The following is a 27,518-nucleotide window of genomic DNA, read 5'->3' on the forward strand; positions in this document are numbered from 1 at the left end:
GAAATGCTCACAAATCAGACCTTGATACAGAGCAGAACACGGAGGAAACTGAATTATGTTTTTAATTATAGAGAAATATTGTTTCTATTTTAGTTGTAGTTTCTTTGCATATCCAAAAAAAGCTCCGTATAACACCAACTTATTAGTAATAGTAGTCGTAGTGGTTGGGGTATATGGGCAGTGCAACCCTCCCCACCCCACTTTTCGCTTTTTCTAAACACCTCCACCAAACAGCTTTTTCATGTTTATATAAGTATTTTATGCAAATGTCGTGGGCCACTAATAAATGGATGGCAGGCCACAATTGGCCCCTGGACAAAAATTCGGATCCACATGTCTTAGACTTAGCGTCATCTCTGCAACCAATGCTGACATGTAATGCAAAATGCAAAATGGGCAAACGAATAGCATCGGTGTCACAGGACAAACCTTTAAATAACGATTTATCATGCCCAAATTACACAGCAACATAAATATATTAATTATTATATCTAAGTGAACTTATATTTGTTTAAATGATGCCATGTTGAAAAAAATGTTTGTGTTTTGAATATTTGGTTGTGTACAAAGCTATATTTGAGTGAAACTTATGCCGTGTTCAATACAAGTTTGTGTTTTTCAAGAATATTTTGTTTAAATCATCAAAATTGCAACACTTAATGGCATTATCATGTATCATTACTTGGTACTTTTACTGAGTCTGAAAAAAGTGGTATATGTGCATCTCTAATAGATGATTACTTTCTCTTTTTGCATGTTTATGTCCTCTGGTTTATTATTAAAGAACAAAAATTGCGACTTAGGTACACAGTAGTCACTCACTTCTGAAACGTTTGAAGCAAATGGAAATGAAAATGTGAGTAATTGCGTTGGAAATTGCTAAGACCCATTAACATATGTTAATCATTGTTCACTTTGCTCAGGGTCTGTGGAAGATTAGTCACTTGGGTTCAGTAATCCATGAACAGTGTAATTGGGAGAACAAAGCGGGTGATGATACGTCTACGTGGGAGGGGAAGTTGTGATGAGGTGGGGATGGCAGGATGCACAAAAGGCGCGGTGCCATTTCATTTCCTGTTGGGGTTGCTGAAATTGGGGTTTGACTTTTTTTTGGGGTCGTATTCATGCTGTGGTTACATCAAATGCAGGCTCAGCTCCTCAGCTGGCAGCTATGATAGATAGTGTTTGAGTGACCTGAAATTGCAACCTAAGCAGCGGGGAAGCACGTGGCAAAAAGCGGGAGAACAGAGCACTGCTGAGGGGCTGTCGCGCTGCCGGCTGGGAGGAAAGATGAGAAGGAGGAGGAGGAGGAGGAAGGAAGGAAGTGGGAACATCAACAAGGCGGTGGGAGTCACTTGTGTGGCCTTTGGGGAAAAGACGAGACACACATCACAAAACTACAGTGCTGTGTTACAGGCAAATGGGTTTTTACATGTAACAGATGGAAAATGTGAGATAAATGACACGGCAGACATATATAGAAAGATATATAGACAAATGTATAGACAAATAGATACAGATAGCTGGAGAAAGAGACGGACGGATAGCCTCGTCAAATATTAATATTTTATCGATCCAAACAGTTCACAAATAGAAGTGCAAATTAGTGGTTATTTTTATTAAGTGTGCCAAATGTTAATTGCGTCTACCTTTTTCCATTGACAAAAACTTAAAAGAATTTCCAGATATTGCGATGCATAATTTTGTTGGGATAGGTATTTTCCACCCTACTGTGGCTGGGACAAATTGCTGATTAATTATTTACAGTGAACAGTACGCATGTATCCAGTTGATAAGTTACTCTTTCTGTCTGTCTTTCACCAATAAATCAAGTTGTGTAAAAAGATATATAGGCTGGCAAAAGTACATACAGTGTATACAGTTGAACACTTTATTATTTGATTTCTCAATTCATGTATTTTTGTAAATGTATTTTTCATTTATTATGGCCATCATGATTACCAGACCTCAATGGATTTCTTTTGGTGTGTTGCCAAAGATAAAGTATATTCAAGATAATCACCCACAGTTGGCATGTGTAAATGTATAAGAAAAGCCACATGAGATAGTCATTTGTATTTTATTTTGTTTCTTTACAAAGCTGTTTTCTTAATAATAAAAATATGTATATTTTGCACGCCCTGTACAATATTGAAAAATATTCCACAAATTCGGTGTCTGTTGCAGCATGTAGACTAGTTATTTAATGACTTTTAGCCGTCAGCGTAACGTCATTCACCATCAAACCTCATACGGCATAACCAAAAAGGGGCATGGGAAAAAAAATGACATCACGTCATTGTCCATATTAGGAATGACAGGTAAGCCCATATATGGCAATTCCGCCTGCAAGTGCCGTTAGTTGGATGGTAAACAAGGCGGGGCTTCCCATTTGTTATCACGGAGCTAGTGTAACTCGTTGGAAGTCAGTCTCTGGAACTCATAGGAAACAAGTAGTATACTTTTTGTACTTTAGTGGAGGTTGCCTCAAAGACAACTGCAGGTCTAATTTGGTCTTTTTTATATATTATATTTATATATATTTCTTTTATATTATTTTTGAGGTTTTTAATAATCGTTTCAGTTGACTTTATTTACCTTTTCCGATCATGACGTCAGTCGGCGAGCCTTTAGAAATAAACAGCCCGGAGTTGGTTCACCTCCTCAGGGAGCGCACCTCCGGCGGCTGCGTGGTCCTGGACTGCAGACCCTTCCTGGACTTCTCCCTGGCGCACGTCAGCGAGTCCCGGAACGTCAACTGGAACTCGGTGCTGCGGCGCAGGTCCAAGGGCGCCGAGGTGGCTCTGGACTGGCTGATCACAGACAAGACGCTGCTGGGCCGGATGCGGAGTGGTGGGGAGTTGAGCCGGGCGCAGCCGGTGGTCGTGGTGGTGGTGGATGAGAGCAGCCGTTCCGTGGGAGAGCTCAAGGCGCAGAGCGTGGCCCAAATGTTGCTCACGGCCCTGCGAAACGAAGTCCCCACGCAAATTTGCTTCCTGAAAGGTAAAGCAAAGCAAATGTATTTATATAGCGCATTTCATACACAAGGTAACTCAATGTGCTTTACATGATTAAAAGCATTTTTTTTAAAAAAAAAAGGGGAAAAAACAGTTCATAAACATTTAAAACAAAGACAGAGAAACAATGAAAATACAATTAAAACAGAGTACAGTGCAAGAAATATCATTTAAAAGTGGGAAATGCTCTAAAAAGCATGGGGGGGGAAAGAAGAGTCCTTAAAAACATTCACACTTGAGGCTGACGTCACTTCTGTTGGCAACTTAATCCATTTGTGTTCAGCATAATAGCTAAATGCTGCTTCACCATGTTTGCGTTGGACTCCGTGCTCCACCATTTAACCTGAGTCTGTCGATCTCAGAGCCCTACTGGCTTTATATTCCATTACCATTTCATTCATGCATTCAGGACCTAAACCGTTTAGTGATTTAGAGACCGAGTAGCAGAACTTTAAAATCTATTCTAAAGCTGACTGGAAGCCAGTGTAGAGACTTTAGAATTGGAGTAATATGCTCTGACCTCTTTGTTCTGGTCAGAACCCGAGCTACAGCTTTCTGAATGAGCTGCAGCAGTTTAATGCTCTTTGTGGGGAGTCCAGTCAGAAGACCATTACAATAGTCTAGTCTACGTGAGATAAAAGCATGGATGAGCTTCTCCTGGTCTGCTTGACACATGCAAGCCTTCACTCTGGACATGTTCTTCAGATGGTAGAAGGCAGTTTTTGTCATTGATTTGACGTTAACTGTTGAAAGTCGGGTCGGACTCTACCAGAACACCAAGGTTTCGGACTTGGTCTTTGGTTTTTAAAGAGAGTGACTCCAGGTATTTACTAACAGCAATCCTCTTCTCTTTATTGCCAAAAGCAATTATCTCAGTTTTATTGTGGTTTAATTGAAGAAAAACTTGGCTCATCCAGCTATTTATCTGTTTTAGACAGTGCCACAAGAAAATATTTGTTTTAATTTGAATTTTTATTCATTTATTTATTAGAACATATGCATTACAGTCGTGCTTCTCGAACGTTTGATACCAACCACATCAATTGGCTCTGTAAGTACAACCAGGTTTCATTCCTAAACGGTATATTTAATATTATTGTAAATCGCTATAACATTGTTTAGTTTGAAAACAAATGTACTTAAATAATTATTCAATTAAAAGGTGTTGAACATAAAAGTTAATTTAAAAAATTGCCTAAATGTCTACAAACGATTCTCAAAGATGAAACTCCCGAGATATTTTTCTTCAAAGTTAAATACAATTGAACTGTACCTAGCCATTGTACTCTATAATGTACTGCATACAAAAATAAGCCATGGTAACATTATGTACAGTTGGCACATTAACATTGGATTTACAGTGGGGAAAAAACTGCACTTGATGATTCAATTAAAATATATTGCACGTAAAAGTTAAAGAAAAATTGTAATCAAATAAATGTTTGAAAAAAACAAACAGTTCTAAAGGACTAAGTGCAAATGTATTGTACTCAATAGTTGAATACAACTGATCTGTAATTAACATGTATTGGATTTTTTTTTTTTTAATTCAGCTACAATAACATAAGACATAGTTTGACCATTCAATTCTTTCACCTATGACCAGAGGGAGTATGACGCTTGAGAACCACTGTTCAGAGGAACGAAGTCCTATTTTTTCGAGAAGAAAAGGCATGTATCTTTGTTTTGAGAATATAGCTGTACCTTGAGTTATGTGTTCAAAAACAAAATAATAATTCTCAGCATTGACTTCTTTTAAGTATCGTTTTTTTTTTCATGCACTAGAAGGGAGTGAGCAACGCATTCCATGTGGGTATATTTTGAGAAATGCACCTTGTTACTGTACAGGAGTGAATAACATAATTAATCTCCTTGGAGATGCACTCGGTGGTAGAAGGTTGATCTGAATTTATGTCTGCTCAGACCACCTCTAAGTTCTGGCGCAGTAGGTAGACCGCTGGTCTGATGAACTTGGTGACTTTGATCAGAACACAGGCAGACAGATCCAAAGGTCCGCGGACATATTTAAGTAGCCAGCGGGTATCACCACCTCGTTCTGTATTTAATATGGGTACCACCCTCACATTGTCTGTTGCCACATCGGCCAAGAGCAGTGACAATGCACGGATCGGCTCTTCCTCACAGAGATGTCTCTGTCAAGACTGTCAGATGCGCCACATTTAAAGGGAATGAGAGGAGCCGCTGGGATTGGCGGCGAAAGAAGTCGGCTGTAAACACACATTCAGTTGCGCAAGCCTGCCCGCTATCGGCTGTGCTGGGCTGCGCTGGTCTACGGAATTGCTGACGCTGGTCTAACCCGTCCATGGTGTTCAGTTGCGCCACCCGCCTCACTGGATGAACACCGGTTACAAAAATATGGCCCAAAACGAATCTCGCACATCTCTATACTCTATACTCTATACTGTTTTCTGTACATGGTCCGTACATAGTCCCTGACAAATAAATAAATAAATGCTTACATAAATAGATCATTTGTTTTGTAACTGAGCATGTATCTCAAATTACTCCTACTGTATCTATTTTGTTTAGTTTTTTTCTTGGAAAAATAGGTTTCTACGCTCATGTTATAATTTTTTTGCTCTTAATAAATATGAATTTGTTCTTGTAACATTCTGAGCTTTTTCTCAAAATTATGCAACTTTTGAAATCCTACGGCATTTAGGGCTACACATGGTAGTTATGTCTGTCATCTTTTACATTTTATTGTACTGCACCAAGCACATTGACCAGATCGGATCGTGAGTTTTTGTCAGAAAAGCCTCAAGACGTTCCTCATGCTTTGTACTACATGATGATTACTACATGATGATAAGCCATTTCCATTCAATTTCTATGGGCCCGTCCCCCAACTTGCCAGCACCCCAACACGGCCAGAGGTGCAAGGGCCCGTTCATAGCTGCTTGCAGCTGTAGTTATGTATTATTATTTTTCATTTTATATGTGGACCGGCTAACTAAGCATTTCATTGCACACAGAAAACATATTTCCCTCCTGTTTATATGTTGCTAAACACTTTGAAGCTTGAATCTTTAATTGGCAATAGGATTATGAGGGGATTCTTGTAAAAAATCCCTCCTGTGTAAGGGGTCCCTAGACCAAAAAGTATGAGAACCCGTTTTAAAGAATCATGTTGTAATTTATTATTATTTTTTTTTACATCACTTTCATGTCCCTGCACACACATGTACAAGTCTAAAAGATATTTTCACTCACCGTGATCTATGCGGGATGTAATCTGGAGGATTTAACACTGTGACGTCCTTTTTAGGTGGATTTGAGGGATTTTCAGAGGCCTACCCAGAGCTCTGCTTTAGCAAAACGCTCTCTGCAGTGGAATCAGAGCCACCAGTCAGCTCAGGCCGGAAGACACCAGCATACGATCAGGTTAAATAGCTTCAAATAAGACCAAAAAAAACATCCAGTCAAGTAGTAAACATATTTACTTTTTTAATTGCAGGACGGCCCTGTAGAACTGTTGCCTTTCCTATTTTTGGGCAGCGCCGTCCATTCGTCCCGCCGGGAGACCCTCACGTCGGCCGGCATCACAGCCGTGCTCAATGTGTCCTCATGCCCCAACTTCTTCGAGGGGGAGTTCCAGTACCTGCGCCTCACCGTGGAGGACACCCTGGCCGCAGACATCCGAGCCTGCTTCTCCACGGCCATCGCCTTTATCGGTGAGGCGGTGGGGGGCATCTCTCGTGAAGCATCGGCTCGTCTATTTCAGTCGATATTTGCTTCCTGTAGTGTGAGCACAAATCAAACAGACAGTGCATTACTGTGTTAGACAAACAAGCAGTGAGAAGTTTGCACATCAACACAGCGCTTAAATATACTGTAAACCAAAAAATGTTTTAAATGTACTTAGATAATGATTCATTTAAAATAAACGGCACATTAAAAGTAAAATAAAAATTTTACCAAATGTTGAAAAGAAGCAGTTCCGAACCATTACATGCAAATATATGATATTTAAAACTTAAAAACAACTGATCTGTATTTAACACATGTACTGTTCTGGAAAAGTGAAGACAATGTAACGTTTTGCACAGTTTGAGCATTTAATTCAGTGACAATCTTTGCGTACCAATAGAAAACACATACCATACATTGAGAATCACTGCTGTAGGTAAATAGTGTACAAAGCAGAGGTGATTCTAGGATCAGAGGTTTAGGGGTGCTGAGCTGCTGGCCAGGCATGATAAAAAAAATAGCTTGGAATCATAAAATAAAGATATTCATTTCTGGGGGAAGACAACTTATTTTGATCCAACAGCACCTCTACATGCACATTAACAGGATGCAGTGACGGAGATAATACTGTCATGTCACTGAGCCTGCATATCCGATTGTTTCAGTAACCCATCTTACGCGTTGTGCCTTTTCTTGAGGTATAGACATTTTTTAGGGGTTTATTTAACAGAACTTATTTCATAAACATGTTACTTCAAATACACAAAAGCAATGTTATTATAAAAAACAATCTTGATGACCACTGAGTACTGTATATGTAGAATATGTCAAACATTGTAAAGGTATGCATATGTTGACCTACAGCATATTGAATTGACTTTAGAAAAAAAAAAAAAAAAATCACATTTAAAAAAATACCCGTTTCTCATTGCATTACAGCAGAATTTCAATTGAAAAAAAGAAAACATTTCTTCTGTGTGTTCATCCCCAGATGCTGTGAAGCTGGGCGGGGGCCGGGTGCTGGTGCACTGCCAGGCGGGGATCTCTCGCTCGGCCACCATCTGCTTGGCCTACCTCATGCGCACCCGACGGGTTCGGCTGGACGAGGCCTTCGAGTTCGTGAAGCAGCGGCGTCAGGTCATCTCCCCCAACCTGGGTTTCATGGGACAGCTGCTGCAGTTTGAAACAGACGTGATGTGTCAGGGCTGACACAATAAAATCACGCGTACGAGGCCCAGGACTGGCGTCACAGGTGGGGTGAATAGGGAGCTTTCTCCAGCAAAGCGATGGTCTTCTTGGCCAGGAACTGTGGGATGCTCAGGGTATGGTGAAGGAGCCACGAAATGTCTTGCCACTTGCAACTCTCTCCTTTTTCTCTCACCACTGAGCGAAACAAATGCTGCAAATATCTCTGTCAACGTGCTTTCGTGCAACCAGTCCCAGACACACACACACAGTTTCAGACACACCTCATATAATTTTTGTACACTTTGGTATTAGAGCAAGTAACATGCGGTGATGCTGGCATCACCGCACACTATTGTGAGACAACACTGTTTTGGCAAAGGACCATGTAAATAACCATTTGTATTTATTTCTACTGTATATGATGGGACAGTTTGTTGATATGCATGTCAGAAAATGCACTTTATACATACAGAAAAATTCCTGCTGATCTTTTTTTTTTGGAGGGGGGGGGGTGGTCAAATAAAAAAAAGTGCTGGAGAACCCATTCAGTCTTGTTTTTATTTCATACACACTGTATAATGTATATAAAAGTAGGGATCAGTGTGGATGGCAGGAGTTTAAAGGACTGCTCATTGTACAGGTACCTTGACTTTGGTACCTTTGAAAAAAATAGTTTTGTTAAAAAAAAATAATAATGAAAAAAATCCCACAACAAACAACACGAGCATTGTCCCTGAAGCAATGTTGCTTGTCAATATGCGTTTAAGCATGTTCATCTTTTTCAAGTTATTTCAGTTTTCATTTTTTAACAAAATGGTACCAACAATTTTGCCTGTGCTGCGTGTACAAAAAAAAAGAACATTGTACTGTGTTGTTATAGACACTAGACAACACATTTTTAGTCTCTTAAGCTCTTTTAACATTCCAAAGGAAAGGGTGGAATGCAAAATATAACACGTTCTGATTAGAAGATGAGTGGGTGACGATCAGATTTATTGGTTTAAAGCTAAACAGCGACCTCGCGACCTCTTGTGATTTTATAGTTTTTAGAATCCCCGACAGTCATCCACCAGATGTCACCGTCAGACTGTTTATGAAAATATGGCGCCGATTTGAAATTAACACAGGGGAAGTGACATGTTTATGCATTCATAATTCAGGCAACCACATTGACCATCTGCACATCAGAATGACGTGAAATGCAAATTCACTTTGCGCTTCATTTGTTCAGTAAAAGGTCATGGTCACTTCCGTTTTCATTTGAGGGTCCATTCAATTTCTTCTGCGTCAGCCACGCCATTATTAATCATCATCATCATCATCATCATATACGAACCAACGTGAAAGCAATTGTTACTATGCCCATACAAATACTGGAGAACAATCGTTTACTTGAACTACACACCCATATACACGCACACTCGGAAAATATTAGCATATTAACATTTTGTCACATTTAGCTCTCAACATTGTTTAAAAAAAAAAAAAAAAAAAAAAACACTGGGAAAAAAATTCGAGTCACTTTTCTGCGCATTTAGAACAATATTTGTCAACTTTAAAGTTAAATCCAAATATTAAATGTTACAACGAAATCATAAATCCAAATGTTAAATTGAAATATAAATATTAAATATAAATGTTAAATATACATCTAAATATAAAACTTAAATCTAAATGTTAAATATATATCCAAATGTTAAATGTTAAATATAAATATTAAATCAAAATGTTAAATATATATTCAAATACAAATGTTAAATCTAAATGTTAAAAGTAAAATCTAAATGTTAAATATATATCTAAATGATAAATGTTACATCTAAATGTTGAATGTCAATGTTCAATATATATATATATATATATATATATATATATATTTCAAGTTGTTATTATAACTATAATCTGTGTCCAAGAGTCCATTTCTCCAGATAAGATGGTTTTTATTTGGGACGGAAGACACGCTCTGACCTTGAGGTTTTATTTTGGTACTTCCACCTGTCGGCAGTTTGGATTTGCATTTTAGCTAAATATTTAGTTCCACCCAAAACATTTAGCTTTAACATTTATATTTAGATAATCATTTAACATTTATATTTAATATTTATATTTAAATTTCACATTTAGATTTATGATTTAGGTGTAACATTTAATATTTGGATTTAACTAAAAAATTGACAAATATTGTTCTAAATGTGAAGAAAAGTGACTCTCGAAATCTTTTTTCAGTGTTTTTTTTTTTAAAAACACAGTCTGAAGCTAAATGTGAAAAAAAATTTGTTTTCAGAGCCAGCCGCTTTACAAACAACACCTCATATGTGTGGGTGTGTGTGCGTGCATATGGGTGTGTAGTTCAAGTAAACGATTGCAAGTGTTCTCCAGTATTTGTATGGGCATAGTAACAACTGCTTTCACATTGGATCCTATATGATGATGACAATTATGATTGTTATTATTAATAATGGCGTGGCTGACGCAGAAGAAATTAAATGGACCCTCAAATGAAAATGGAGGTGAGCATGACCTATGTACATATATTCATTCATTCATTCATTTTCCTCCGCTTATCCGAGATCGCGGGGGCAGCAGCCTCAGCAGGGAAGCCCAGACTTCCCTCTCCCCAGCCACTTCCTCCAGCCACTTCCTCCAGCTCTTCCGAGGCGTTCTCAGGCCAGCCGAGAGACACAGTCTCTCCAGCGTGTCTCGTCCCCGCTGTCTCCTCCCGGTGGGACGTGCCCGGAACACCTTACCAGGTAGGCGTCCGCGAGGCATTTTGATCAGATGCCCGAGCCACCTCATCTGACTCCTCTCAATGCGGAGGAGCAGCGGCTCTATTCTGAGCTCCTCCCGGATGACCGAGCTTCTCACCCTATCTCTGAGGGAGAGGCGGACGAAACTCGTTTCGGGGGTTCGGTACCCCATACTCCCGAAGCACGCCCCACAGAACTCCCCAAGGGACATGGTCGAACGTCTTCTCCAAGTCCACAAAACACATGTAGACTGGTTGGGCGAACTCCCATGCATCCTCGAGAACCCTGCCGAGGGTGTAGAGCTGGTCCACTGTTCTACGGCCAGGACGAAAACCACACTGCTCCTCCTGAATCTGAGGTTCGACGAGCCGCTTTACAAACGGCACCCCGTAGCAGGCCGATACGATCTGCCTCTCCCCCAAATTATTATTAAGTGTCAATGGCATTGGTAAGTGTCCCATCTAATTTGGCACTTTGGCTGATTTTCTGAAAATATATCCTAGTCATGCGAGCTCCCGGAGGAATGACCAGAGTCCTCACGAAGTAATGCTGTTTGCTGTTTTCCCGTAGTAGAAGTATTAGTTATGTGTGTGTTTTACTAAATGTTTTACTAATTATGTGTCATGGTGTCATTTTGTTAGCACTGTGAGTAATTGGTCCTATTTGGTGACCACCTTTTTTGTTTACGCAGTATGGCAAAAATGTACTGGATCCCTAGTATCAGTAAAGAATAAGGATTCGTCCAAAGTGTTGGTCTTCACACTCTGAACACATGCACACACTGAGAAGGTTGTATCGCCTTGGATCGTTCCTAATACTGTTACAATGGCGCACCAGTTTCCCATATAAACGCAAATGTTTGTCAGTTAATGCCTTTACACGATAGAGAATCATCCCCCCCGTGCATCACACATTTTGCTGCTCCAGGCAATTCCGCCCATGAGAAACTGACACACTACTTGATTGGAGAGCACTCCAGGGCTTAAAAGCTTTATTTTGTTTCCCTTTATGTTTAGAATATGTAACACGGATGGGGGCAAAATGTATCAACATTATGGGTGCCTACTTCATGCCCGCAAGCTGAAATTCCACAGGAGGACTCTTCTTTAATTAAATGAATAATGTGCGCACAGTGGGCGCATTACCAAACAAACAGGACCTCCTACCCACGGACCAGTCGTGAGGCCATGTGTTTGATTGCGTAGGCTGCCGAGTGTGTGTGTGTTTATGTCACAGAGGCCACCTATCCACTGGAACAGCACAACACAAACCCCAGCGCCATTTCATATAAGGGGCATGACGCAAGCAATCAGGTACTTAACCTCTGCAAAAGCAGCATGCCACGAGGGATGCCGCGAGGGGGGGGGGGGGCATAAGGGCTTTTTTACATGGGGGAGGACGTGCCGCAGGGTGCATAATGCAGAGAGATTTAAACGGAAGTCAAGTCATGATGAAAATGCATGAACACAGACCGCTACAAGGGCCTTATGTGCGTTTGCGGCGATAAAGGTTGGCGGTAACGCGTTTCAATTACCTACAGATAGTTTAGGACTGAAATGGGGTTGTCTAATTGTGCCCCCTTGTGTGACAGTCCACACCAACGATCCCCTCACAGGGTTCACTATTCAACTCGAAGTTGACTCTTTCACTGTGTCAAAAGGGCACTATAGTGAGTTCCTGAAAAAGTCGATCGAGTACCTTTGAGGGTATCACAGCACAAATAATAATTTCAAACAGTAGCGGGGTAAATTTATCACTCCCCTGAAGGCCATACATTTCTGAAACAAATACTACTTTTTTTTTTTTTTTTTTTATAGCAGCACGGTGGAATAATGGCTCGTATGTCTGACTCACAGTTCTGGGATTGTTTGGAGGTTGCATGCGCTCCCTGTGTGTGTGCGTGTGTGGGGGGGTTTTGTCTTCCTTCTTCTTCCAGGTATTCCGGCTTCCTTCCACACTCAAAACACATGCATGTTAGGTTTATTGAAGACTACATTGACCATAGTGAGTAAATCAACTTTATTTAAAGAGTCTCTGGGATAGTCTCCAGCTCACCCGTGGCCCTAATGCGCATATGTGGTATCGAAAACGGATGGCTGGATGGTTTTCTAAATATCTTCAGTGAGGAAAATAATAATTATGTATGATCCTCTGCTGAATTTGTAAGTTTGCGCATTTACAAATAAACAGTCTCTATTTATTGTTTTTTTTTTAATTACAGTAACAGACAGAATATCAGTTAAAAAAGTTTTTTTTTTTAAAACTTCAAAAGTTATCAACTATTGTGCATTTAATTGAGTGAAAAGAGTATTTGATCCCTTTCAACTCAGCCAGAATTGTGGCTCCCACACTTTGGCTGGTGCCAATGTTGTGCACAATCAACCAATTACTGGTTCTCTTGGTGTCAACTCGTCATGTGGATAAAGCACAGATGTTCTCTCTTTCTTACCTTCCAACTTGTCAGTTTCCAGACTACAACCTGATGGAAAACCTGCGGAGGGAGCTGGAGCGTCCAAGGGAGCAGGGGTCACCAACCTTTTAGAAACAAGAGAGCTACATCTCGGCTTTATTGTGGGCTACCAGTTGTATACACACAATTCTGATATGACAAAATTGCTAAAATTACATTTAATTATATATTATTAGCGGCACGGTGGCCGACTGGTTAGCGCGTCTGCCTCATAGTTCTGAGGAGCCAGGATGGATATTTAGATTCTGACTAACAGAAAGATGGCAATTAAGGTAAGGTAAGGTATATAGTTTTTGTGACATATTATTTTTGAGAAAAACGAAAATCAAAAGCTTCCCATGGGCTCCCCACCTGTGGGAGAGGCCATAGGGGTCGGGTGCAGATGGGCGGTGGCCGAAGGCAAGGACCTTGGCGATCCGAACCCCGGCTACAGAAGCTGGCTCTAGGGACGTGCAATGTCACCTCTCTGGCAGGGAAGGAGCCCAAGCTAGTGTGTGAGGTTGAGATGTTCTGAATAGATATAGTCGGACCCGCCTCCACACAAAGCTTGGGCTCTGGTACCAGTCCTCTCGAGAGGGGTTGGACTCTCTTCCACTCAGGAGTTGCCCACGGTGAGAGGCGCCTGTACGTTGGGGTTCACCCTGGTGGATGAGAGGGTAGCCTCCCTCCGCCTTCGGGTGGGGGGACGGGTCCTGACTGTTGTTTGTGCCTATGCACCAAACAGCAGTTCAGAGTACCCACCCTTTTTGGAGTCCTTGGATGGGGTGCTGGCGAACGCTCCCGCTGGGGACTCCATCGTTCTGCTGGGAGACTTCAATGCTCACGTGGGCAATTACAGTGAGACCTGGAAGGGCGTGATTGGGAGGAACGCCCATCCCACCCCTGATTAGAACCCGGGAGGTGTTCTGTTATTGGACTTCTGTGCTCATCACAGATTGTCCATAACGAACACCATGTTCAAGCATAAGGGTGTTCACTTGACACCAGGACTCCCTAGGTCGATGATCAACTTTGTGGTCGTGTCATCGGACTTGCGGCCGCATGTCTTGGACACTCGGGTGAAGAGGGTCTGCTGGGAATGTCTGGGAGAATCCCCTGTCAGAAGGACAACTCCCACCTCCGACAGAACTTTGCTCATGTTCCGGGGCAGGCGGGGGACATCGAGTGCGAGTGGATCATGTTCCGCGCCTCCATTGCTGAAGCGGCCAACCAGAGCTATGGCCGTAAGGTGGTCGTCAAGCTGAAGGAGGAGTCCTATCGGGCCTTTTTGGCCTGTGAGACTCCTCAGGCAGCTGATGGGTACTGGCTGGCCAAGCGGAATGCAGCTTTGGTGGTCGGTGAAGCAAAAACACGGGTATGGGAGGAGTTCGGTGAGGCCATGGAGAAAGACGTCCGGACGGCTTCGAGGAAATTCTGGTCCACCATCCGGTGTCTCAGGAGGGGGAAGCAGTGCACCATCAACACTGTGTATAGTGGGGATGGGGCGCTGCTGACCTCGACTCTGGACGTTGTGAGTCGGTGAGAAGAATACTTCGCAGACCTCCTCAATTCCACCGACACGCCTTCCCAAGAGGAACCAGAGTCTGGGTTCTCTGAGGCGGCCTCTCCTACCTCTGGGGTTGAGGTCACCGAGGTGGTTAAAAAGCTCCTCGGTGGCAAGGCCGCGGGCGTGGATGAGATTCGCCCAGAGTTTCTAAAGGCTCTGGATGTTGTGGGGCTGTCCTGTTTCACACGCCTCTGCAACATCGCGTGGACATCGGGAGCAGTGCCTCTGGATTGGCATACTGGGGTGGTGGTCCCTGTTTTTAAGAAGGGGGACCGGAGGGTGTGTTCCAACTACAGGGGGATCACACTCCTCAGCCTCCCTGATAAGGTCTATTCAGGGGTGCTGGAGAGGAGGGTCCGTCGGGAAGTCGAATCTCAGATTCAGGAAGAGCAGTGTGGTTTTCTTCGTGGCCAGCTCTACACCCTTGGCAGGGTCTTCGAGGGTGCATGGGAGTTTACATGTGTTTTGTGGACTTGGAGAAGGCGTTTTGACTGTGTCTCTCGGGGAGTCCTGTGGGGGGACCGAACCCCCTGATATGGGCTGTTCGGTCCCTGGTCCACATATCCAGCAGTAAGCCGGACTTGTTTCCGGTGAGGGTTGGGCTCCGCCAAGGCTGCCCTTTGTCACCAATTCTGTTCATAACTTTTATGGACAGAATTTCAAGCTGCAGCCGAGGCGTAGAGGGGTTCCGGTTTGGAGGCCTCAGTATTGCATCTCTGCTTTTTGCAGATGTAGTGGTTCTGCTGGCTTCATCAAGCCGTTATCTCCAACTCTCACTGTAGCAGTTCGCAGCCGAGTGTGAAGCGGCTGGGATGAGAATCATCACCTCCAAATCTGAGACCATGGTCCTCAGTCAGAAAAGGGTGGCGTCCCCTCTCCAGGTCGGGGATGAGATCCTGCCCCAAGTGGAGGAGTTCAAGTATCTGGGGGTCTTGTTCACGAGTGAGGGAAGATCGAATGGAATGGGAGATCGACAGGTGGATCGGTGCAGCGTCTGCAGTGATGCAGACTTTGTATCGGTCCGTTGTGGTAAAGAAGGAGCTAAGCCGAAAGGCGATACTCTCAATTTACCGGTCAATCTACGTTCTTACCCTCACCTATGGTCACAAACTGTGGGTCATGACCGCAAGAACAAGATCCTGGATACAAGTGGCCGAAATGAGTTTCCTCCGGAGGGTGTCCGGGCTCTCCCTTAGAGATAGGGTGAGAAGCTCGGTCATCCGGGAGGATCTCAGAGTAGAGCCGCTGCTCCTCCACACCGAGAGGAGCCAGACGAGATGGCTGGGGCATCTGATTCGGATGCTTCCCGGACGCCTCCCTGGTGAGGTGTTCCGGGCACGCTGGAGAGACTACATCTTTTGGTTGGCCTGGGAGCGCCTCGGGATCCCCCTGGAAGAGCTGGATGAAGTGGCTGGGGAGAGGGAAGTCTGGCCGTCCCTGCTAAAGCTACTGCCCCCACGACCCTACCTCGGATAAGCGGTGGAAAATGGATGGATGGATGGATGGATGAAAATCAAAAGTGCCCAAAACCAAATAAACACCCATACGCTGATCATTGAGCATATTTCTTCCTTATTTGACTACAATGTTAACACTTGCATAAACTTCCTTTATATTTGCAAGGTTCAGGAGCATCCATTCACAGCTAATTGGCCGAATCGTCCTTTTGAATGGTCTGTGAGTTGCTCCAGTCCACAGAGGCCAAGAGCAGGGAGGGGAGGATGACAGGGAGCGAGTCAGGATCCCGTGACGCCCACAGCTCTGCGGTGACGTCAGCGGCTCGAAAAAGACGCGCAAGAGGGAGAGAGAGAGATGGGAGGCAACCGGGCTGAGGTCCACTTCGCGAGTGAAGATGCGCCTCAGAAGCTGACGATGCGCGCCACAGGAGCCGCTTCGTCGTGGTGTGAATTGGCGCTGGGTGTGGGTGGAACAAAAAGAAGAGGAGCGACAAGGACCCATTTATGTGACCTTTTTGTGGGATTTCATCAGTGAAGATTGCGCATTTTTAAGCTCCAGACGCACAAATAGAAATCAAGTTAGTGGACTAAATTGGAAACTAGCCATTCCGTTCTTCGCTTATATTGGTGTGAACGATTGTAAATAGTGTAAATTATTAGCTTTATTGACCTTTTATGAACTGTTGCGCTCCCTCATGAGACGTGTCTGCGAGCAAGGACGCACGAAGATAATGTGACTCCCTCAGAACTGACTACATGTTTAATTAACCAAGTGAAATATTTTAGGAGCTGGAAAAGTTTTAGTTGCACGGGAGGGGGAAAAAACAGTCAAATGTGGCAGGGAGAAAATCAGTATTTTATGGAGTCAGAGCTTATCTAATTAAAAGGTGCTGATCCATGTCCTGACGCAACAAAACCCACGCGTGTTTTGTGAGCTTATAATGGACTCGGAAGCCCCATCGTGGAGGATGCGAGGGAGCTAACATTGTGAGAAAAACAACAGACGACAACAGCAGAGGTAAACATCATAAATTGCAATTAATCGTGTGCGTCAGAGAGGCAGAAACAATTGCTGTCCAGTAAAAAACATGCATCTCTAAATGTTTTGAGGTGAAAACAAATAAAATTTATTTGGAGACAGTAATTGTAAGGTTGCTGTTAAATGAAAAGCATGTATCTATCTGAAAGAAAGAGAAATTAGGCACTGTTGAATAAACAGCATGCATCTCCAAGCGTAATATTGAAGCGTATATTACTATATTTGAAAGAAAAAAAAAACGAAGAAAAGTCATTAGTAGTGTCAATGAAGAGACAACATTAGTTACTGTTGAATAAAAAGCATGTGTATTTCCAACACATTTAGAGCACGTTTTCATTGGACATGCCCTAAACATAAATTCAAAGGGGGCACATACTATATTTTTGTCTGTAGAGACTCCAGGAGAAGAGACCAAAGCATGGCCTCGGTTCCGGAGGGCGGCTGCTCCCTGGAGCTGAGCAACCGGAATGTGAGCAGTGCCTCCGTCCCCTGCAACCAGAGCGTCCTCAAGCTGGCGCCGTACTCCCCTGAAGCCACGGCGGCCTTCGCCACTGCCACAACACTAATGGTGGTCTTCACCATCGTGGGGAACATCATGGTGATCATCGCTGTGCTGACCAGCCACTCGCTGCGAGGGCCGCAGAACCTCTTCCTGGTTTCGCTGGCCGCGGCAGACATTTTGGTGGCCACACTCATTATCCCCTTCTCTCTGGCCAATGAACTTCTGGGCTACTGGTACTTCAAGTCTCTGTGGTGTGAGATTTACCTGGCCCTGGATGTGCTCTTTTGCACCTCCTCGATTGTGCACCTGTGCGCTATCTCTCTGGACCGCTACCTGTCCATCTCCAGAGTCACCTACGGTCGCCAGCGGACTCCCAGACGCATCAAAGCCGCCATCGTGGTTGTGTGGCTCATTTCCGCCATCATCTCCTTCCCCCCGCTGCTGTCCCTCAACAAGAGCGAGGTGGGCGACCTCGCGAGCGAGAGGGGGCCTCGGTGTCAGCTTAACGGCGAGCGCTGGTACATTCTCTACTCCTCCATTGGCTCCTTCTTCGCCCCGTGCCTCATCATGATCCTGGTCTACGTAAGAATCTACCAAATCGCCAAGCAGCGAACACGGTGCCCCCCGGGGGAGCCACGCAAGGATGGAGTCGGTGCCGCCACGCCGAGTCAGCTCAAGCGGCAACTACAATCCAACGGTAAGGAAGATGATGAAAAAATGTCATCCCCCAAGAAAACATCCAAAGCCAGACCCCCTACCCTCGCCATTACCCCCTCCCCTTCAGGAGGGCAGGCAGAACCCTCCCAGGACCCCAACCCTAATAATCTCCAACCTCCACCCCCATCTCCAGCAATGAGCCGAGTCACCAGCTCCATAGATACCTCTCTGCATGCACCCCACGCCACCCCCTCCCCACCTCAGCTGGCCCCAACCAAGACTAAAGTGGGAGGCAAGAAGTTTAAGGGGCAAAAACAAAGCAAATCCGACAACAACAACGGCGACAGCTCCAGCACAGACAGTGAGGCCAGCAATGGAGGGGGCCGGGGCAGCGCCAGTATGCCGGGGTCACCCGCAGGAGGGGGCATCCACTCCCCGGGTTCCATCAAGCGCTACAGGAACATGATCGCCACTTCAAAGGGGGCGCGGCTGGTGCCAGGGAGGAAATCAAAAATCGACAACAACCCCGGGGCAGCTAGGCGCAAAGCCATGGTCAACAGAGAGAAACGCTTCACCTTCGTGCTAGCCGTGGTCATTGGGGTCTTCGTGGTGTGCTGGTTCCCCTTCTTCTTCTCCTACTCGCTCCAGGCAGTGTGCCCCGAAACCTGCGCCATCCCCGACCCACTTTTTAAGTTCTTCTTCTGGATCGGTTACTGCAACTCCTCCCTCAACCCGGTCATTTACACGATCTTCAACAAAGACTTTAGGAAGGCTTTCAAAAAGATTCTGTGCAGAAGCACCAAGGGTACTTTCTTTTAGCATTTACAACAAATACAAATACAAATTGGTATCCACACCAACCAATGAGGCAAATAACACTGACATCTTTCAAAGGGCTGTATTATTAATATTATGAGTCATGGACGTAAAATTCCAAATTTCTTCAGTACAGTCGTAGAATGTGTTACTTGACATGTTAGACTTTGACATCCAGAATCAGCATTTTTACACAATAGGCTTCATTTACAGGCTAGGTAAATTTCAGGCCTGACTATAGACTACACTAATAATGTGGACCAATCTGAAGCAAATGTACCATATCGCACTAACTGAATGGTGGGAACAAGGGGGCCCAAATCAGGGAGGCCACACAAGTTAAACCCACTATATATATACAAATAAATATGGTTATTTATTTATTTGTAGTTATTAAAGACTGTAAGGTTGTTGAGGAAGGAAAAAAGGTAACCATAAAGAAACTGACCTTAGATTCAAACAAGCCCTGGGCCCTTTTGTACATCAGCACAGAGCACAAGAAGCACACAAGGTTAGTGGTGATTTCTTGCAGTCTTAATCTGTTCAGCTGCAGGCCAAACATGCGCTCCCTGATTCCTATCCAAAAGAGCAACAACAAGAGGCATCTGGCGATCGAAAATGCGATGACACAGATGAAAGGGGCCTTTACAATTAAAGGCACACTAACACGTTTGCGTCAAACGTGTCAGATGCCTCAGCTCTCAGCTGCCTGCGGGTCATTGTGGACACTCAGGTTGTGTGTGTTTTTTTTCTTTTTTTGAGTGCAATTTTAGCATTTTCACAAGAGTCACGAGATAAATATATAACGATAAAGCATTGACTTTAATGCTTTAATGGACCGGGAGTAGCAATCTCTCCGAAAAGTAAGCCTCTCTAACGAGGTTAGTCATACCATGCCATGGGAGGTTCATATGCTGATTTATGCGCATTACTTTTCATTTTATGCAGCCCATCAGTGATAAGTGAGTGGGTAAACATTTAAACAAATGATTAAGAGGACATACGCACACTGCAGTGAAGTTTATGTATAATGTCACCCAACTTGGATTATTCCGAGGCCCATTTGCCTGAGTCACTCGTTTCACCTGCAGTGGAGCGGTGACTTTGTTTGTTTGTTTGTTTGTTTGTTTTGTTGAGGCCACACGTTATCTCTCTTGCACTCACTCATTTTCTTTCCTGCCAAAAGACGGAGGTTTGGCCATTTGGCCAGAACGTGTGTTTTAAAAAGCACACAGGCTTATTGACTCAATGGGACAAGGGCTGTCAGCGACACATTGTCTAATTCTGCTGACCGTGTGTACGTGTGTGTGTGTGTGTGTGTGTGTGTGTGTGTGTGTGTGCGTGCGTGCATGTGTGTGTGCTCTAATGATCTACAAGAGTGAAACATAGAGACACTTTGCTTGTCATGTGACTGCTTCTTTTATATTTGTGAAATTCAGATTTATGTCAGCGTATTGAGAGCCATTTTCAAGTGTGTGTGTTTGATTGCGTATTGAGAAGGCACTCTTCCTCTGACCACCCGGAAGGGACCAAAGAGGCTTGGCCTGTCGCATTGATATATGGTTCCCATGTTGTTTTACTTCAGTCATATTTACTGTGTGTGTGTGTGTGTGTCTGTGTGTGTGTGGGTGTGTGTATGTTTATGTGATGGGAGGTAACGATATAAGACTGTACTATTTATTTTAAACTACTGGGTGTTTTCTCTCTATTTATTGTTCCATTGGAGTGCTTTTATTCCGAGGGTCAAACGATATCAGATTGGTCCGAGGGTAAAAAATATTAAATTACGTTCTAATGAGCGAGAGCCTTATTGATTTTAAAAAGTAAATGGTGGCTTTTGTGTGATGGTGCCACAGTATATGAAAAAAATATGACTTTTATGTGCATAAAACGCCCCATACATGACCATCTATCATCATTTTTAATAGCGATATAAGCACATTTGGCAGAAATGTCAGGAGAAAAATCAGCAAGAGTAAAAGCAAGTAATGCTTTATGAACATTTCTACTCCAAAAATGCTGATGAAAATGACCCAGAACAAGAGCTGTTTCCAATTAAACGTTTGTGAGTTGCATTCTTACCAGAACCCAAACAACTCTAGACGTCATGCTTTCATGGCTGCTTTTGTATAAAAATTAGTTGATGCTCACCTGCTCTACCCACCTCCATTCTGCGCTTTTTGTGGTGAGGTTGCTACTTTTCTTAGTTTAAAAAAAAAAAAGTTAAAATTATGGCTTGAGGGCGACAGGTGCACTAATCCAAATCTTTTCACTGGAAAGCACCTGTTGTGTATCTTCCCCCTGCTGTGTTCGGACCAGGATGCATAGTCGGCGCTTTGGAGCTGTCAGTCCTTCATCTGTGATGATCCCCACCTCCACCCACCAACTTCCTGTTAAAAAATAAAGTTACTTGGAAAACGCATGAGACGTTCCCTGGTGTCTTTTATGCTTCATTATTTTGAACATTACAGTAAATAGGGATCAGAGCAGGAATGTTTGCATCATGTTTTGCTTAATTGTCACCATGATTACACAAAAAGTACCCAATGACTAAACTTGGTGGAAGAGTAATATTCCAACCATTCATTTTTGTAGCACTTATCTTCATTTGGGTGAGCTGGAGCCCATCACAGTTGACTTTGGGCAAGGGGCGGGGTACACCCTGACCTGGTCACCAGTCAGTTGCAGGGCAAATATAGACAAACAACCATACACATTCACATTCACACCCATGGACAATTTAGACCAGCATTGAATAAACCTGACGTAGATGTTTTTGGAATGTGGAAGGAAACCGGAGTACCCAGAGAAAACCCACACAAGCATTAGGACAACATGCAAACTCCACACAGGAAAGCTCGTGCCGAGATTCGAACCCAGAACCTCACAACTGTGAGGCAGATGTTCTAACCACTTGAGCTACGTTCTGCCCCATGAATAATGTATTGTTTATTAACAGAGTGAGATAAGGACTTTTTAATTTACATTTTACTCACTTTTCAAGTCAATACTAAATGAGTCTTGATGACAAAATTCATGCATATGCAGGAAAAAGCTCTGAGTGCTGATTCAAATTAGGATTGGTAAGGCTTTGCAGAGGTCAGTGCTCCCCTGAGCACCATTGTACACCACTGTTCAACTCGTAATTTCAGTTTCTCATTATTTTTCATACAACCCCAATTCCAATGAAGTTGGGACGTTGTGTTAAACATAAATAAAAACAGAATACAATGATTTGCAAATCATGTTCGACCTATATTTAATTGAATACACTACAAAGACAAGATATTTAATGTTCAAACTGACAAACTTGTTTTTGGGAAATAATCATTAACTTTGAATTTTATGGCTGCAACACGTTCCAAAAAAGGTGGGACAGGGTCATGTTTACTACTGTGTTACCTCACCTTTTGTTTTAACAACATTCAATAAACTTTTGGGAACTTCCATTCATCCATTTTCTGAGCCGCTTCTCCTCACTAGGGTCGCGGGCATGCTGGAGCCTATCCCAGCTGTCATCGGGCAGGAGGCGGGGTACAACCTGAACTGGTTGCCAGCCAATCGCAGGGCACATAGAAACAAACAACCATTCACACTCACAGTCATGCCTACGGGCAATTTAGAGTCTCGAATTAATGCATGTTTTTGGGATGTGGGAGGAAACCGGAGTGCCCGGAGAAAACCTACGCAGGCACGCGGAGAACATGCAAACTCCACACAGGCGGGGCCGGGGATTGAATCCGGGTCCTCAGAACTGTGAGGCTGACGCCCTAACCAGTCGGCCACCGTGCCACCCTTTTGGGAACTGAGGACACTAATTGTTGAAGCTTTGTAGGTGGAATTCTCCCATTCTTGCTTGATGTACAGCTTCAGCTGTACAACAGTCCGGGGTCTCCGTTGTCATATTTTACACTTCATAATGTGCCACACATTTTCAATGGGAGACAGGTCTGGACTGCAGGCAGGCCAGTCTAGTACCCGCACTCTTTTACTATGAAGCCACGCTGTTGTAACACGTGCAGAATGTGGTTTGGCAATTTCTTGCTGAAATAAGCAGGGGCGTCCATGAAGAAGACGTCGCTTGGATGGCAGCATATGTTTCTCCAAAACCTGTATGTACCATTCAGGATTAATGGTGCCTTCTCAGATGTGTAAGTTACTCATGCCATTGGCACTAACACAACCCCATACCATCACAGATGCTGGCTTTAGAGCTTTGCGTCCATAACAGTCCAGATGGTTCTTTTCCTCTTTGACGTCCACAATTTCCAAAAACAATTTCAAATGTGGACTCGTCGGACCACAGAATGCTTTTCAACTTTGCATCAGTCCATCTTAGATGAGCTCGGGCCCAGAGAAGCCGGCGGCGTTTCTGGGTGTTGTTGATAAATGGCTTTTGCTTTGCATAGTAGAGTTTCAAGTTGCACTTAGGGGTGTAGCGCCGAACTGTATTTACTGACATTGGTTTTCTGAAGTGTTCCTGAGCCCATGTGGTGATATCCTTTACACATTGATGTCGGTTTTTGATGCAGTGCCGCCTGAGGAATCGAAGGTCACGGGCATTCAATGTTGGTTTTTGGCCTTGCCGCTTACATGCAGTGATTTCTCCAGATTCTCTGAAACTTTTGATGATATTATGGACCGTAGAAGATTAAATCCCTAAATTCCTTGCAATTGTACGTTGAGGAACATTGTCCTTAAGCTGTTCGACTATTTTCTCACACACTTGTTCACAAAGAGGTGAACCTCACCCCATCTTTGCTTGTGAATGACTGAGCAATTCAGGGAAGCTCCTTTTATACCCAATCATGGCACCCACCTGTTCCCAATTAGCCTGTTCACCTGTGGGATGTTCCAAACAGATGTTTGATGAGCATTCCTCAACTTTCTCAGTCTTTGTTGCCACCTGTCCCAGCTTTTTTGGAACGTGTTGCAGCCATAAAATTCTCAGTCAATGATTATTTGCTAAAACAAGTTTATCAGTTTGAACATTAAATATCTTGTCTTATAGGTGGAACATGACTTGCAAATCATTGTATTCTGTTTTTAGTTATGTTTAACACAATGTCCCAACTACATTGGAATTGAGGTTGTACATTAAAGCAAAATTAAGGCTTTTGTTTTTTCAAGATAACAAAGATGAACTTTTTTGCAGTTTAAATTGTAAAACTCTTGGAGATATCTATCATCATGATTTGTTTTTAAATACAATATTATACACATTCAATGTAAAAAAATTATCCATCCATTGTTCTATTACGATTGTGGGTGAGCTGGAGCCTATCCCAACTGACTTTGGGTGAGAGGCGGGGATTTGTCACCAGTCAATCGCAGGGCACATATTGAATAACCATTCACACTCACATCTATGGACATATGGACAATTTTAGAGTCTTCAACGAAAGGGAACATTTTCTCGTCAGACGTCAGCTCAGTTAGCAGCGCACCTCATCTAGCTCCTCTCAATGTGGAGGAGCAGCGGCTCTACTGTGAGCCCCTCCCGGATTACCGAGCTTCTCACCCTCTCTCTAAGGGAGAGCCCGGACATCCTGCCATACAGTATAACTGAGCCTACATTTTTTTTTGTCTTTCTCACACACACACACACACACACACACACACACACACACACACTCAGATCCTGTCTCAGCTTGTTATATTTGAGGTCAGTAGGCCTATGGTGGATTGGAATTGACATACAGTGGACATAAAAAGTCTGCACACCCATGTTCAAATGCTATATAGAAATGGGTCCATGATTGTTGTCATATGTACTTAACAGCCAATACAGCTCCTTCAGTGTTTCTGCTGGCCCTTTGGCAGCCTCCCTGTCCAGTTTTCTTCACATCTTTTCATCAATTGAGTTGGGTTGTCAAGTTCTTGGTAATGTGCACCATATTTTTTCCACTTGATGATGACTGTCTTCGCTGTGTTTCATGGTAAATTTAATGTCTTAAATATTCTTTTGTACCCTTCTCCTGACCTGATCTTTGAACAATGAGAGCCCTCTTATGCTGTGGAAGCTCTCGGAGGACCATGGCTTGTGCTGTAAAATGCGATTACAAAAACGTCAGGAAAAGCCTACTGCAACAGCTGATCTATATGTGGGGTTAATCAGAGACACTTTAAATGGTAGCATGTGTGCACTGACTACCATTTAACATGAGTTTGAATGTGATTTTTGTCATTCGTAACACAGTCAGATCCCAGTTAAAAGACTTGTGCAACCACATTATCTCATTTATTTTTGCTTTCCCACTTGAGGTTTTCTTTTTCTTTTTTTTTAGGTTCTAAATCACTTTGATGGTGGAAAAAGTTTTGATATGATTTTTCTTGGTCTCATTTTTTTAAGTCACAAAAACCTGGTATTTTAAACAGGGGTGTGCAGACTATTTACAGCCACTATATGTCAACGGATGGTTTGGGGATTTGTCACTTGTCTTTGCCCCCCACACTATTATTCCCCCCCCACCCACATTCAAACCCACCCACACACATAACTACGTATTGGCAGTCACCTTCATTTCCATATTCACAACTGTGGCATGACTCGAGGATGTGAACGCATAAGTTATCTGAGCCAAGTTGGTGAGCCAAGTTGTTTTCCGTGTTGTACATTCATACGGAGGCCGTGTCCCTAAGCTGCTTACTCTCTTGCCAACATTGGAATATAAAACAAGGCAGGTATGTGGCAGCGGAGTCTCAGGAGAGGATGGAGGGAGCCCAGCAAACATCACACACAAACACACACACACTCATTAGCTTTTTTATGCACACACGAGATGCGATTGTAGGTTCCTCCAGATGCGTGCTACTGTGTGAGCATGCAAGTCGATATGAGATAAACAACCGAAAAATGTCCAGCAACAAAGACAAATGCTTCACAGATAGCATATCCAATACCAATGCTCAGGGTGAATATAGATGTTCGGCTCTCGTCCACATTATAACGTTGGTTAGATTTTTCTTAATTCTTTTTCTGCCGGTAAAAAAAAAACACCCAAGAAGCAGGAGGAGAATGAGAAACCAAAAAAGGAGGTACGGAAGGTGAAGTTATTTAAAAGCACTTTGGCTTTGTAAAGTCTGTGATAAAAACGCTTTATTTATTTTCAAAAGGCTCTGCATTTACGATTACTCTGATTGGTTGCATGTGAAAGAACGTAGACACTTGTTTATTGTAAATTGTCAGTGCTGGTATCTTACTCGCCATCGGCAGCAATTGTTCTCGCTTGGGTTGTTATCTCAAAAGCTCATATCCTGTAAGTTTACAATACAACATTTGTATGCAGTAATGCATGTTGAAACCCCTGCGGGCTTAGCAAGTCTTTAAACTTTGCCTCTACAAGTCATTCACCACCTTTATCCTATTATCAGTGCGTCTTTCACTTCTGTTAATGAAACAGCATGGGATTTTTTTACAGCCCGTATCTCAAGCTTTTATCTCTCTTATGCACTGACATACTGGTAGTGCCGTAGAACACAATCAGTTTTGGGACCATGGTTGACTCCCAAGTTGTTTTAATGTCAAAAAGTTTTTTTCCCCACTGGACATAACGTAATGTAATGTAATGTGTGCGGTGGAGTAGTGGCTAAATCATCTGCTTCCCGGTTGAGAGGTTCAAAACTCTGCTCTGGTCTTCCTGTGTGGAGGTTACATTCCAAAAACATGGATTTAAGGTTAATTGGAAACTCTACATTGTCCACAGGTGTTAATGTCAGAGTGAATTGTTGTTTGGTATGTGGCCTGCGATTAGTTGGACCTTTGTACTTTGCCTTCAATACCGTTCTGTGGTGGCATGCCAAAAACACACAAAAAGCCAAAGGAAAAGTTAAACACACTTGTGTTGGAATTAATACCTTAGATGCTCACTGAGCTGAAGGTACACTGTAGTGATGTAAAGATGAACTCCTAGTCTGTCCGTCTTGATGATGAGCTCTGTCACACCAGCACCGCATTAAATAATAACCGATACTTGACAGCTTTGAATATTTGCAGCTTTGAATATTTGCAAAGAATACCATAATTGCCTGACTGTGGGTGTCTCCTTCCATCATTTTACGGAATCTCATCATATCTGTGGGGGGTGAGCTGCTGCATAATGTCACAATTGTAAAGTAAATAATCCAACCGGCGCCATTTCACAAACTACCTCCCAACCCCCACCAAAAAGACAAAAAAAGAAAAACAATTGAGTTACGTTAAACAAATAACGCATGGGTTATATACACATCTTTGAACTGCAGTAACCTAGCAAACACGAAAACTTAATTCTGAGCTACAGTACATGCAGCAAATAAAATAAGTCCAACCCTCACTGGAAATGAGTCCGATTTACTGCCAGCAATGCAGACCAAACTCTGACATTGG

The 27,518-nt window shown here is 43.2% G+C and overlaps 2 protein-coding genes across 2 annotated transcripts; both read left to right on the plus strand.

Annotated features, from left to right (window-relative positions):
• The first annotated feature begins 2,405 nt into the window (after window positions 1–2,405).
• On the plus strand, window positions 2,406–8,417 carry dusp2 (dual specificity phosphatase 2). The gene is made up of 4 exons (XM_061672009.1): window positions 2,406–3,003; window positions 6,307–6,422; window positions 6,496–6,712; window positions 7,720–8,417. Exons 1-4 carry the CDS (start codon window positions 2,610–2,612, stop codon window positions 7,935–7,937), a joined length of 945 nt encoding a protein of 314 aa, XP_061527993.1. The 5' UTR covers window positions 2,406–2,609; the 3' UTR covers window positions 7,938–8,417.
• Window positions 8,418–16,503: 8,086 nt separating this feature from the next.
• On the plus strand, window positions 16,504–21,496 carry adra2b (adrenoceptor alpha 2B). The gene is made up of 2 exons (XM_061672008.1): window positions 16,504–17,154; window positions 17,569–21,496. The coding sequence occupies exon 2, from the start codon at window positions 17,594–17,596 to the stop codon at window positions 19,151–19,153; it is 1,560 nt and encodes a 519-aa protein (XP_061527992.1). The 5' UTR covers window positions 16,504–17,154; window positions 17,569–17,593; the 3' UTR covers window positions 19,154–21,496.
• Window positions 21,497–27,518: the final 6,022 nt, after the last annotated feature.

This window comes from Phycodurus eques, chromosome 3 (assembly GCF_024500275.1).
Source record: "Phycodurus eques isolate BA_2022a chromosome 3, UOR_Pequ_1.1, whole genome shotgun sequence".
Classification (NCBI taxonomy): Eukaryota; Metazoa; Chordata; class Actinopteri; order Syngnathiformes; family Syngnathidae; genus Phycodurus; species Phycodurus eques.